A 12,330-nucleotide genomic window follows, 5' to 3' on the forward strand; every position below is an offset into this window, starting at 1 on the left:
ATATGTTACTTTTTTAATTAAATACAAAAATGTCTCTTTTTAAATCTTTTGGAAAATGAATATTTGGAAATCTCAAATGTGTTCTTTTATACTAACACACACAAAAAAATAAACATATATATATATAAAAGTCTATATATATATAAATATATATACAGTACTGTGCAAAGGTTTGAGGCAGGTGTGAAACAATGCTGTAAAATAAGAATGCTTTCAAAAATAGAAATGTTAATAGTTAAATTTTTATCAATAAACAAAATGCATGAACAGAAGAAGTGAATGAATAGAATACAAATATAAATCAAATCAATATTTGGTGTGACCACTCTTTGCCTTCAAAACAGCATCAATTCTTCTAGGTATACTTGCACACAGTTTTTGAAGGTGAACTAGCCATCCTGGAGAACTAGCCACAGTTCTACAGTTCTGTGGATTTAGGCAGCCTCAAATGCTTCTGTCTCTTCATGTAATCCGAGACAGACTTGATGATGTTGAGATCAGGGCTCTGTGGGGGCCATACCATCACTTCCATGACTCGTTTGGGGTCGTTGTCCTGGTGCAGAATAAATTTGGGGCCAATCGGATGCCTCCCTGATGGTATTGCATGATGGATAAGCATCTGCATGTAGTTCTCAGCATTGAGGAGGCCATTAATTCTGACCAAATCCCCCACTCCATTTGCAGAAATGCAGCCCCAAACTTGCAAGGAACCTCCACTATGCTTCACTGTTGCCTGCAGAAACTCTCTAGCAAAGAAACTGCCTTCTGCTATAGCCAAATATTTCACATTTTGACTCATCAGTGCAGAAAATCTGCTGCCATTTTTCTGCACCCCAGTTCCTGTGTTTTTGTGCATAGTTGAGTCACTTGGCCTTGTTTCTACGTTGGCGGTATGGCTTTTTGGCCACAATTCTTCCATGAAGACACTTCTGACCATACATCTCCACATAGTAGATGGGTGTTGCTGGGTCCCACTCGTTTCTGTCAATTCTGAGCTGATGGCACTGCTGGACATCTTCCGATTGCGAAGGGAAGTAAGCATGATGTGTCTTTCATCTGCTGCACTAAGTTTCCTTGGCCGACCACTGCGTCTATGGTCCTCAACGTTGCCCGTTTCTTTGTGCTTCTTTAACAGAACTTGGACAGCACATCTGGAAACCCCTGTCTGCCTTGAAATTTCTGCCTGGGAGAGACCTTGCTGATGCAGTATAACTACCTTGTGTCTTGTTGCTGTGCTCACTCTTGCCATATATATATATAATATATATATATATATATATATAATATATATATATATATATATATATATATATATATATATATATAGTTTTTTTTTGTTTTTTGTTTTTTTCCCTAGCACAAAGAGATGTTTCTATTTCCCAAAAAATGCTCTGATGTAGAATCTTTGCACCCTTGTTTGGCAACTGCCCAAGTGTTTTTCTTTGATTTATCCGCCAAGGCACGCAAGTACCCGGAGATTTCTTCATTCTGCATGTGAGTAGACATGTGACCAAGGACACAAATGAGTGTGCGCGCTGAGCGAATCTATTGCATTTCCCGGGGGCAGGTTAGATTCAGAGCATACGGTAGCCTACTATAGTTACTGACGCATTACTCTGATCCTCGTATTTGTAACCGAAAATTCCAGATTTTCCTACATTTTGATTTAAAGGTACAATAGGTAATTTCGGACTCCTAGCAGTCAAGAGAGGAATTGCAGCAACAAATCCTGAAACCTGTTTATACTTCCCATTGGCTGTGGCAATTAGAACCAATTTTCAACCAAAGAGCTTGTATTATTGTACAGCAGTGCAATGTTTTGGTACAGAGTGACGGCCCGTTAACTGTATATTTCGAAACCAGAATCATTCATTCAGTAGCCTACTGCCATGAAGCCCGCTGTTGTAGGTATGTGTGCGAATGTCAGGTGTGTTTTATATCTATCAGTGTCTGGCAGAGTGCAAGTGCCAATGCTCATACCAGGTAAATTACATTGTGAGTCTAGAATAATAGTGGCGTAACTCCCCACCCCACCCCACTGCCATCCCTGCCTGTAATACAAGGTTAATCTTCGTAGTACAGCAGGTGAATGGCTCCTAGGAAACTTGTGTTACCCACAGTTCACTTCTGAATGGTGTTCCAAGGTCACTGTGCCTCACCACTAATGACATCACCTTCCCCACAACATCAGCTTTCCAGCAACACCAAACAAAACATGATAACACCATATATGGAAAACCGAAGGTTTACTGAATGCAATTTCAACTCAGTAGTTCTGAAAGAATGCATCATAATACATATCATATGACTTTTTCTCTTTATCAAACCTGTCGGCACCATAGGCACAGTCTATTTTCCATTGGGGGTCAGATAAGGGGCACACTTTTGGAAATCACCCAATAAAAACATAACTAGATTGCTAGGTAATTAACATAGCTGGCTAAAGAAATTTTGTAGTCAGCGTTTCAAGTTGGCACACAAGCTAGTGGGAGGGCTGCCTTATATAATTCTGGATGGATCCAGAACCCAGTTCCCCTCTTGTAATCAGTGCTGTAGCAAGTGGGGGAAAGGCAGTAGTAATTGTTAATGATATCATTATTGTTGTTGGTTTTTTTTCTTTTCTTTTTTTGTGTTATTTTCTGTTCACTTATGTTCAATTTGCATGTATGACAATGATATTACATTCCAAATATTGTTTAATGGATGTAAACTGCTTGGATAAATCAGTACTTATGTGAAAAGTTATCCCCCAAAATAATAATAATTAAATAAAAATAACAACAACAAAAAAAATGCATCCCATAATTACTGTCAGCTCCCATGATTGCAGTCACTTGTCCCAGAAAACAAGCCATGTTTTTGCAAAAGTTCTTTCTTATCAGAGCTGCCTTGTCTGTTTGTAGAATTTGGAATCCAGGTTCAGCAAGTGGATGTCCCATTAAAGTAGTAAGGATGATATCAACAACAGATTCTGTAATATGCATTCTATTCCAATGACAGATTCCATAATTTCCATTCCATTCCAAAGACAGTACATTCTATACATTACGCAGCCAGTACCGTATATTTGGGATTATTAAAATGGAACTGGCCTTGTACTGTATCTATGGGGCCATGGGTTAAATTACTTGATGAGGCCCTGTTGTGAGACTGTCTTGTTTAGATCATAGGTCTGTGTAGGATTTTGTACAGTACTTTAATTGAAACATAATAAATCAAAAAGCAAATATGTTGCATAACTAATCAAAATGCTAAATAAGTGCAATGCTTTTCATTATACATGTATAATGCATGGTCGCAGCAACATTTGGTTTATACTCTGGCATTTATAAAAATTTATATAAACTGACTTGAGTGCGTTTATATGAATTTGCTTAGGAAAACAACCACAGTCCATGTCGGACGACAATAGAACTTTCATGATAGTTCTGCAATTTCCATCAAGCGACACTATAAACTCCCCTTAACATTTACCCAAGAAATGAAGGAATGTAGGGTAGTAGAATTCAAGATCGTTTGTGCACTCAGAGTTTACAAGAGCTACTGAAACCCAGAAACAGGACAGTGTTAACCAGTCCTTTCTCAAATAGCATTTAAATGCTCATCTGTTATGCTGTTTGTATAATATGGACTCTCATTTGGGCCAATGTGATACTCAAACAAATATTCAGCTATTAATCCTCAAAGTCAGGCCAGAAAAAACTTTGTTTCTTACATTTAGCATGATTTCCACAATATCATATATCATATTTTAAATATGGCTATGATATGTTAGAATCCAGACTCCAGAACTCAGCTGACCAGAACAGAAATGAGACCAATCAATCTTTCAATCTTTGAAAAATCTTTGGCTAATATTTTGTTTGTCACAAATGTGTTTCTGAACAGGTTATTAATTAATAAACTCTTACAGTAAGATTTGAAATGTATCGACTTTTATTTCAGACTGTATACTATATTTATATAATATAATATCATAAAATGGCTAATACTACTCTCCAGTTAATATTTCCAGTTTGGACTGACTAAAAATTAATTATTGATATAGCAACTCTGTCCAGAGGAGTACTGAGGACTAAACATTACAGGGGGTTGATCATCTGCAAAGTCATTCCTCCAGAGAATGGTCCTGCCACTATCCATCAGTGATTAGTCTGTATGAATTGAAATATGGAGTATTAATTCACTTGTTCCTGTGATTTGTTAACTTGCAGGAATAATGCATACAATTTACTTTGTGCCAAGCTGGGAATGTAGCTTACAATGTTTGATGACCTTATTGTACAAGATTACTTGATTATTTTTGCAATGAAAGCCAAAAGTGCACTATAATTAAATATGTAATTTAGTCACGAGGTGCAATGGCTAAAATCAGGGTAACAGACTCTAACCTCTCCTAAAAAACTAGCATTTTTCCCCTTGGCCTAATGATCAGTATGGACCGACAAAGGCTGTTCAATATTTGCATCCCTGCACTTTATTCAAAGTTTCCATCCTTTATCTTATCCAATCATTTTTTTATTGGCAGTCATTAATCTTGTGTAGATGGACCCAGATTGACCCGTCAGTATTTTATTGAGCACTGTAGCTCTATATAAAGCCGATGCATTTCTGCAATCGTTGGTCCTCTCAGCCGCAGAAGTACCCCAGGTAAGGCGGACTTACTGACTCAGGTGGCGTTTCCAAATTAGAAAAAGGCAGATATCTGGCAATATTTGCCAGATTATTACAGTCATAACAGTCACTGGTAAACATCCAAAGCACTGTTTAATGTGTACAATGCTATTTAGATCAATGACTCCCAATCAATAGGTCTAGTTTTCTGTTGGAGTCATTGTTGTTTTCATTGTTATTATTTCTACAGGATATTTTTGTGTTATTTTAACAAATGTTACCTTGCATTTCTGAAGCCTAAGTTCATTCATTCATTCATTCATTCATCATTCATTACTGTCTTTGCTGCTTTGTCTGTGCCATACAGTGTACTGTGATGGCTAATGACTGTTTGCTTTTAAAGTGTGGACCCCATGAAGACTAGTATCTGGAAGCTAATGGGGATCCAAATAAAGAATAAATATAAGATACTAATTAAACGTGTGTGCATAGTAAATAGTATCGACTTAATCGTAACATTTTGGCACATCTTTCATTTAAGAAAAGGAATCCAAGGAGAACCTCATTATACAGGAGAATCACCATGTCCAAGCTGACTGTCTTAGCAGGTAAATAACCTTCACCCATCCAGGAAGAAAAACAGCACAATCGTTTCCTAACAAAGTGACAATTTCATTCAACCATCCAAGGTCCATTTCGCAGTTATGAATCTTCCACACAGACCTTGACAGCTGCTTGAACCACACTATTCTGGTGTGGGCTCATAAACATGAAATAATCGTTGCAGGAAAAAAAACATTTTGACACTGTCACTGCTCTTGAAAATCATGCAAAACATCATACAGTCGGTCCTTGCTCCTCGTTAACATCAATCTTTTGTCTTCTCCTAAGGCTTATGCCTGGTGCTCTGCCAGATAGGTGAGTTACATACTGTAGATCTTTCAGTGCTCTCTGTCTGAGAGGTCCTCTAACAAGACCCTTTCAATTGCAAAATCACAAATGTGGATTTCTGGAACACTAACTTAGAATTTAAGAAAAAATCCTAATAATGTTGAACTGGTTCAAATGAACCAATCTCAATCCTCAGGTGCTGGACTTGAGATGGGGTGCTATTTCACCAACTGGTCCCAATACAGACCTGGGATTGGAAAGTACCTGCCTGCTAATGTAGACCCCTTCCTGTGCACCCACCTGCTCTACGCCTTCTCCATCCTCAACCACAACAACGAGCTTACCATGTACGAGTGGAATGACGATGTTCTCTACAAGGCCTTCAACGACCTGAAGAAGAAGTATGTACCTGTAATAATGTTTTCAAAACTATAAAAAGTAAGGTCAGGGTCATTCATCAAAGGATCACTGATCTAAATCCTTTCAAAGGGAACTATGTTGAAACTACAGTCATAGAAAGGACATGTACATAAAAAGAAAAATCAAAACAAAGCTTAACATAACAAGTGAATCATATGCTATTATATGGGTCAATCATAATTGTCAAAGAATTAATAATTTACCATATATAATAACTTTGATAACAATGTATCAAACAAGATGCAAACACTGTAGTGCAAGCTTGTTGGCAGCAGCTGGAGACTAAAAAAATGATAAACCAAGCAAGCAATTGCAGGTCAGTTATGTAACAATGTAGGGAAAGACCAGGTGATCAAAACAGCACAATTTGTCCATATGAAGGTGATAAGGATAAAGATACAATTACCTGTGAGAAAACAATATCAGTGCCAAAGTCTCCAAAGGAACATTTTGTGACCTGAACTACAAAATCACCACAAATATACAGTTTATTTTGGCTATGCATAATTATAGCAATGCAAGAAAAGCATGTAATTCATATTGTAATTTAAATTTTTTTCCTTCAACAACAGAAATGCCCATCTGACAACTCTCCTGGCTGTTGGTGGATGGAACTTTGGCTCAGCTCAGTGAGTCACACTCAGTTTATAAATATTTAACTGAATCGTTTTAACTGAAATGTAATTTTATCTCTACATCACTGCTAACAATTGTGGTTTTATTTCTGTGGTAAGTCATACTGTGACAAACTGCAACTAGAAATGATTACATATTCTTTGAAAATGCAGTTATATAATGAGAAATATATTCAATATATTCATACTTGGTCAATGAAAGCACAGAAACAACTCATTTTGGAGGGACTCTGAAGAAAGATAAAGTTTTGAACACTAAAGATGGTTATCACGACAATAAACATTTCCCTCTCACCCCATGCCGTATTTTAAATGAGCCACTTATTAATGATCGTTAAGACTTCAAGGGGCAGGTTGGGGACCACTGACCTGAACATCAGAGTGACATTGTTTCACTGGATCCTGCCTCTCTGAAAAGGCTTTGTACCTTCCGTTCAGGTTCTCCATCATGGTGTCCACCCCAGCCAACCGTCAGACGTTCATCCAGTCGTCCATCAAGTTCCTGCGGACACACGGCTTTGACGGGCTCGACCTGGACTGGGAGTACCCTGGGTCTCGAGGGAGCCCCCCAGAGGACAAGCAGAGATTCACCCTCCTGTGCAAGGTGAGCCTGGCCGAGCTGACAAAAACAGGCTTTGTTTCGAAGCTCACTTCCTTTCTGTTCGCTTCTCTTGTTGAGAGACGTTGCTCACTAGTGCCAGTGCGATTGGCTCCAGTATAGGTTGGAAAGGCCTCAACTATTGCCCTCACAGATTCTTCAATGCTGGACATCACAAGGGTCACCTAGTGTTCAACACATCTGCACAAATCACGTTATTTTGTGCTTCTCATCCTGTGTAGTATCATCATTGATACTCTATGAGGGGACCTAAACAGGACTTGATTTGGGGGCCCCCAAACCCAAACCAAAGAGGCCCCCTAGTGTTCCCGGGGCTCTCAGAAGATGCTTATGTTGCTAATTGGGCCGGGCCGTGTCTGATTCAGGAATATTAAGCCTGACCATTGTGCTAACTGCTAATATTCTGTGAAAATGCAGGAGCTTGTGGAGGCCTATGAGGCAGAAGGAAAGGCCACTGGACGCCGCAGGTTGATGCTCACTGCAGCAGTGTCTGCTGGGAAGGGGACCATTGATGCCGGCTATGAAATCGCTGAAATCGGAAAGTAAGACCAGCAATGTGTTGCTAACGCTAATATAAATCACCAATAAGTAATGCAACCTCACAAGTCAGCTGCTCCTGTGAAAGGTGTTGCGTGCCGACTTGGTGAGGTCTCAGATCTTGAGTGAGTAACCAAACACGTTTCCTCTATAAACAAAAGGTTCAGTTTCGGGCGCTGGTGTCTACAAAAGGTGTTGTGGATAAATACAGAATTTCAAAGATCGTGTGAAAGCTGATCTGAGAACAGTTGTTACACAGATGTCCCAAGTCTCCTGGTAGCTCCGGGAGTCCCACAGATTTTTGGTATGAGCTCAGTGATACCATAGACCATGGTCATAAATGGGGTCATAAATCTCCAGTAAATCAGCTATCTCCACCTCTGTTGGAAGTTTTTTTGTGCTCGTAATGTGTGGCCGAAGTGTTGCATCTCCCTGAAATCAGTTCTGTGAACTTGAGATGCTTGTATAGCATATCAGAGGCACCGAGACCTTGGAAGCTACACGCAAACCGCAGACACTTTGGCATCAGCACAGCAATAAGAACATTAAGAGTCGCAGTCATATTTGAAATACTCTGAGGCGGTTCTATGATGAAACAAAACCCAATGAAAATGTTTAGAATACACCAAGTGTTGGTAAATAATGTTTCCTTGAAAACACAGTTAGATACATTAACTAGGAGCTTCAAGGTAAATTTCTGTTGGCATTAAACAATGAGCCTGGGATACCCATAACCAATATCAGCAATACATTTGACACATTAGCAGTGCCGTCTCCATACAATAAAATACATGAAAAGGGTAATGAACAATGACCGCTTTGTGGTCATTTTAACCAATGTAGGGACATTAAAATCAAGCACAGTAAGTTCTGTTTAATATGATTTCTTGACTCAATACTTATAGCAGTATGCTGTGACATTGAATTCAGGTCACCTTTTTGTATGAAGAAGGACTGAAGCCTTAAGGCTTTTTGGTGAAGTAGTGGATTTCACTCGTATTCACCTAACACACTCAAAGGGCGTGAGAATGACTAAGTGAGAGAAGGGTGTGCCAGTGAATTTGCCCATGGGCACTTCCAGGGATACTGAGCTTAACAACATGGAGGTAGCATCTGCAATAACATTAAAAAGGGCAAAAACACATTGCATTTTCTTAGAATGACAAATTCAAAGAGGCTGCTGTGAGCCTAAACTGACAATATATGAACTAAACCAAGAGCTTAACCGAACAATGACAAAATAGAGGGTTCTCAGATGTGTTTATCATTTTAAGCTCTTTTGGGATGTTCAAAGTCAGTCACTCTGTTACTAATATGTGTTGATCATATGAGTATCAACTCACATGAAGCTGTTAGCAGTTGTTGGTGGACGACAGCATACCTGTTGCTGCAGGTGATTGGTGATGGTAGCGTTATTGGTAAAAACATTGCCCATGAATAACAGGTTTATGTGTTTGTAGGCACCTGGACTTCATCAATGTGATGACGTATGACTTCCACGGGACCTGGGAGAGGTTCACTGGGCACAACAGCCCGCTGTACCGTGGAGCTCAGGATAACGGAGACCTCATCTACTTCAACACCGTAAGCTCGTCAGCTCAATCATGGCAATGATTAAATACCGGTGGCATTTTCCAACAGAAGACATGCCAAATGTAGGACCAAAAGGTCCATTCCCATTGAACATAACAGCAATACATTTTGACATAATGGTCTCTCTCTCTCTCTTGCTCTCTCTTTCTGTGTGTCTCCCTCTCACTCTATCGCTCTCTCTCGCTCTATGTCTCTCTTTTGCGCTCTCTCTGTCTCACTCTTGCTCTATGTTTCTCTCTTTCTCCTTTGCTCCTTCAGGACTTTGCCATGAGGTACTGGAGGGATAACGGTGTCCCCTCTGACAAGCTCCGAATGGGATTCGCCACATACGGCCGCACGTTCCGCCTGGCCGACCCGGCGTCCAATGGGGTTGGGGATACAGCAACTGGCCCTGCTTCTGCTGGAACCTACACACGGGAGGCTGGCTTCTGGGCATACTACGAGGTGGGCACTGGCCAGCCACAGCCAATAACCACTGTCTAAAAGGCCTAGGTCAGGGATCAGCAGCTTATGGTTCTCGATGGCCGAGAACTGCTGGTTTTCCAGCCTCTCTTCACGTGGGAGTCAGGTGTGAAGACAGTCTGGCCAATCAGTAGCACTAATTACAAGGCTGACTGGTATGAAGGCTGATTTATTTTGTCATCTTTCAGATCTGTGGTTTCCTGAAAGGCACCACTATCCAGTGGATTACTGACCAGAAAGTTCCCTATGCCACCAAAGGATACGAGTGGGTGGGATTTGACACGCAGGAGAGCTATGAGACCAAGGTACCGTGTCTACAGTTACGATTGCGGTGACAGTCACAGTGAGGCTGATGGTGATGATGATGATTCTGACAGTGGTGATGGTTCATGATGACAAAACTCTCCTGTTTCACTCGCCCTTCTCCTGCCTCTCAGGTGCGCTACCTGAAGGACCAGAAGATTGGAGGTGCCTTTGTCTGGGCCCTGGACCTGGATGACTTCGCAGGACAGTTCTGTGGGCAGGGAAATCATCCCCTCATGGGCCACCTACGCAAGCTCCTGGATATTGGTACATACTCTGATGCTAATCTTAGTAGATACTCTGAGGCTAATTTGAGTACTTACTCTGATGCTAATCTTAGTGCATACTCTGAAGCTAATCCGAGTAGATACTCGGAGCCTAATTTAAATACATACTCTGAGGCTAATTAGGATTGTTTACTCTGAGGATAATATGAGGCTAATCTTCTCTTGTTTTAAACGATGTCTAAAAACACTCCAACGCCAGATTGTGCCAACATTTTTCAACATTCATCAATGAGAACTGCTGGTTTCATGTGCTAGTTACATTAATATTTATACATGAATCTACAGTCAATTAATTCATGTTAACAACTACAGTAGTTAATGCCAATTCATGTACCTTATTGTAAAGTGTGATCAATATTTTTTACAGAACTGCCTCCACAGCCACCCAGCACCACCACCAAGCCCGGACCCCCAACTGATAAACCACCAACTCCCCCCACGACCACCACCACCCCCCACATCCCTGGCCCCGGAGATACCTTCTGCACTGGCAAGCCTGATGGCGTATACCCCAATCCGGAAGATCCTAACGCCTTTTACTTATGCTCAGGGGGAGTGACCTTCCCCAAACGCTGTGGCGCAGGCACAGTGTTCGACGAAAGCTGCAAGTGTTGCACCTGGCCTAAGGCTCACTGATTTACACCTGTATGATTACAGCATTAGCGCTGGTCTGAGGAGCCTCTCCATCTAAGGCCCCCACCAGACCTAATTATTTTATTGCACTTAAACCAGGTACGATGCTTTGTGTAAATACGAAAAAAATGTAGAAAAATGTAGAAGAATATGCAGATAATTGTAAAGCTTTATTTTAATGTTGTAAACGGGAGGACGGGCACCAAAATGTAAACGAGGTTGCAAATTAGTGGAAAGTAAACGTTCAAACATTCTTGCAGAGTAATAGATAGGCAAATAGTGCTCAAGCACTGGGTTTTGTACATCCAAATAGCAGAAGGAACCAAGTCTATAATCTTATTTGAATGTCAGCTTGCCGTGTGTATATTTTCAATTCATTCTGAGCACATGAAATAAAAATGCATTTTTGCATCATAACAAGCTCCCAGTTTCTTTATCCTTGTTGTATCATCCTTCCTTTTTAACACGTCTCACACAAATGCTGGGTGCTAAATCTAGCCCTTAAGCTAAGTGTCTCTGCGTTTAGTGTGACAAGGCCATTGTATTTCCTACAAGCATCTAACCACAGGCAATTGCAACATATCAGATTGGCTTCAGAAATGAGCTGAAGACAGATGTGGTAAAGAAGAGCTTAGTGTCAAATTGCATGGAAAACACCATCATTTCACATGAGATGGTGCCATAGACACAGAGACAGAATCAGGAAATTCAGGAAAAGCTGAAAAAATATTTAACTCCTTTGACTCCAAGGAATTTTTATTGTGAGAACGTGGTATTCACATTTACCGCTAAACATATTTACAGTAAATTGTTCAAGAGGACACAATTCTTACTTTTAATCTTGAGAAATTTCACAACAAACTTTATATTATTACATCAATGTACAATATATTATGTGCAATAACTAATAACATATTGCAAATAATAGCTTGTTTCATTAAATATTTAAAACTTCAAAGTTTTTGCAGAAGAAACTACTTTTGGTTTTGTCTCTCAAATAACTAACAGGTGCGCTTGATTTAGTGAAATACTGTAATGTATTTGATTATAGTGTAATTTTCTGGCAAAATTTGAAGAAAGGCTTTATAAAAAAACCTTTTTGTTGAGAGACCTCAATGCATTCTTTCATGGAGGTTTTCACAGCACACAGAAATTATATACATATACATATGCCAAAATAGAGTTCCAAATGTTTCCTTTTTTTAAATGATGAATGTGTGGGTATACGTTCAAAATGTATAATTTTTATTATGGATTGTTGAATTGGGAAATGTTTTATTTTAGACCAAAGCGCATAACAGACTGACATTGTACCCAGTTGCACATACATCCATAA

General features: G+C 39.8%; 1 protein-coding gene across 1 annotated transcript; it reads left to right on the forward strand.

Moving 5' to 3' along the window:
* The first annotated feature begins 5,197 nt into the window (after positions 1-5,197).
* On the forward strand, positions 5,198-10,997 carry LOC133109393 (acidic mammalian chitinase-like). The gene is made up of 11 exons (XM_061218717.1): positions 5,198-5,222; positions 5,506-5,532; positions 5,702-5,906; positions 6,498-6,554; positions 6,999-7,164; positions 7,597-7,721; positions 9,177-9,300; positions 9,568-9,753; positions 9,960-10,076; positions 10,209-10,341; positions 10,729-10,997. The coding sequence occupies exons 1-11, from the start codon at positions 5,198-5,200 to the stop codon at positions 10,995-10,997; spliced, it is 1,434 nt and encodes a 477-aa protein (XP_061074701.1).
* Positions 10,998-12,330: the final 1,333 nt, after the last annotated feature.

Source organism: Conger conger, chromosome 14, assembly GCF_963514075.1.
Source record: "Conger conger chromosome 14, fConCon1.1, whole genome shotgun sequence".
NCBI classification, from domain to species: Eukaryota; Metazoa; Chordata; class Actinopteri; order Anguilliformes; family Congridae; genus Conger; species Conger conger.

What these genes read in the sequence shown, in the direction of transcription:
- LOC133109393 (XM_061218717.1), top strand. Translation starts at nt 5,198, where the DNA reads ATGTCCAAGCTGACTGTCTTAGCAG. An exon ending in CCTGGTGCTCTGCCAGATAG is followed by an intron (nt 5,533 to 5,701) that starts GTGAGTTACATA and finishes CTCAATCCTCAG; the next exon opens with GTGCTGGACTTGAGATGGGG. An exon ending in ACCTCATCTACTTCAACACC is followed by an intron (nt 9,301 to 9,567) that starts GTAAGCTCGTCA and finishes TTGCTCCTTCAG; the next exon opens with GACTTTGCCATGAGGTACTG.